The sequence below is a fragment of the Laccaria bicolor genome, genomic scaffold (assembly GCF_000143565.1).
Source record: "Laccaria bicolor S238N-H82 LACBIscaffold_20 genomic scaffold, whole genome shotgun sequence".
NCBI lineage: Eukaryota > Fungi > Basidiomycota > Agaricomycetes > Agaricales > Hydnangiaceae > Laccaria > Laccaria bicolor.
Window position 1 is genome coordinate 765,627 of NW_001889891.1, and position 2,226 is coordinate 767,852.

Sequence of the window (2,226 nt, forward strand, 5' to 3'; positions counted from 1 at the left end):
GCTTCTGCTGTAGGTCCTCGACTGCAACATCCAGCACTCGAATAACCCTAACAATGGAGGATGATACTCTCATTGATGGGGAAGTGCGTCAGCAAAAATGAAATAATACGCGGTTGCAGAAGGAAGAAGAGGATCATCGACTAATCGCGGAAGGAGAAGGTAAGATCAGCCTGCACAGTCAACGAGACACCAATTTCTCACCTGTATTAGGACCAAGGAAGGCGAAAATGACAGCCTTAAAAAATGCCAGTGAGTTCTTGGGTCTGGTGGTGAGAAAAATCTTTTGCCTCATATCTCCACAACAGGTACACTTTAGAACATAATTCAAACAGATTCTGGAAGCTACAGAGCAGGGCTACAACTTTGGATTTTGACCATTTTAGGAAATTGGTCATGTGACCACTCCCCCAGAGACCCATTACATGGACCCCTAGTTGTATTGTCATTCTTATCTTGATTCCTCCTACTCTTTGGTCATATCCAATCATATTTCCTCTTTTATATATACTAGCCGATACCCGTGCATTCGCATGGGTGGCTCTTTCTTGATATTACTCTGCCCAAGTGTGTTCCGATATTATGTAGTGAAATTTGCCTCACTGTTCTCTAAAGACATGTGGTGTAATGGTCTAATGGGCTGCTTTCTGTGTATAATGTGTGGTGTGCCCAATTCCTGAACCCTTGTGTTCGATCTCTGGCTGAGGTAAAATTTCCTGCACTTTCTGATCCTGCAAGCTCTGTGTCCAATCCCAGGAAAGTGTTACAGCTAACTGCATAATTGTAGACCATATCTCAGCCCAGGCTGTAGTTTTAGACCAAATTGACCTGGAATGTTCCACCTTATTCATTTCCATAGGGTGTGCAATTGGCCACTTGGCCAAAATGCCATGGGTTGTGGAACATTGGAATATTTGAAAAAAAGCCTTTGCACCTATAATAAAATATACCCCCAGAATATGTTTTCTGCTTATAATATCGTTCTACAGCATCTATTTTTAGTCTGATATGTTTGTGATTTATTACAAATCTAAATATAGCTTACATGTGTTTCATGATAAAAAATTCTCAGAAATGGGATATTCTGGATCACTGATATGTTTTCTGTATGTTTTAGCATCCAGATATGTTTTTTCTTGAGATCCAGAATGTTTGTAATTTATTACAAATCTAAATATAACTCAGATATGTTTGATGATTCAAAAATCTCATCCTGGATCAGCATTGATGACCGGTATGTTTTCCTGTATTCTGTGGATGTTTTCTTTTTGCCTAAAGAGCATTCAAATATGTTTTTTCTAGGGTTGGACAGATCTAAATATAGCTCAGATATGTCTTATGATTGAAAATTCTTAGAAATGGTACATCCTGGATCAGCATTGTTGACTGGTATGTTTTCTTGTATTCTGTGTATGTTTTTCAAAGAGCATCCACATATGTTTTTCCATGTCATAATTCTTCTAAAAAAGCTGCATTTCACCAGAATATTCCAATTGTAATGATTCTCAGTTTTCTCCATCAAAAACTTGTGTTACAGCTACCCAAAGCTACCAAGTAATGTAGAAATATATTTCCGATTTTTTCAAAAAATTTCCGCCTCAATCAGGGGTGTGGAGATGATGGATGCACAAGTCATGTTCCGGATGACCTTTTGTTCTTTGATCCTTCTGGGTAACAAACAAACATCAACAAAGGTAGCTCCTGAGAGGAGATTCATGAAAGTGCCCTTTGAAGGGTGTCATCAAGTTAATGACAGAACTAACTCCATATTTCTTCAGTTGCAATTGGTTTCCATCATATAGTATGTATTTGGTATTTCAAATCAGCAGCTTTTCAGATGGATGGCTCAGGTTCCAGCTGGATGACGTTCCCAAAGGCATTGCCACACAAGTACAAATAGTTTCCCCACTAGTGCCCAGATCTTCAAAAGGCACGGTTATTCCTCCTCTACACTTGTATCTAATGAAAAATATACATTTTAGTACTCTTAAAGTAGAACAGAATCCAATTTTTCATGTTTTACATTCACGGCGCCCTCGCAAGTGGATGGATACAACAGAGTGAACTTGGATGACGCGTTTGAAGCTGTAGATAAACAGATGCAAAGTTCTCAAAAAAACATCAGGAAAACAACTGAAATTGAGCAGGAGAGGAAGGGAACACTACCCTGACATTGGTAATACATATCAGTATGTTGAATTTACAACATTGGACTTGCTCTCTTATCAG

At 38.7% G+C, this 2,226-nt stretch overlaps 1 protein-coding gene across 1 annotated transcript in view; it reads right to left on the reverse strand.

Moving 5' to 3' along the window:
* Nucleotides 1-1,933: 1,933 nt before the first annotated feature.
* The window catches only part of LACBIDRAFT_329280 (uncharacterized protein), a gene marked incomplete at both ends in the record, with an annotated part of 999 nt that continues 706 nt past the window's right edge, over nt 1,934-2,226 (reverse strand). Inside the window, 2 exons of the mRNA XM_001883373.1 lie at nt 1,934-1,956; nt 2,021-2,082. Coding sequence (XP_001883408.1) covers nt 1,934-1,956; nt 2,021-2,082 — 85 coding nt within the window. The remainder of the gene's footprint in view (nt 1,957-2,020; nt 2,083-2,226) is intronic.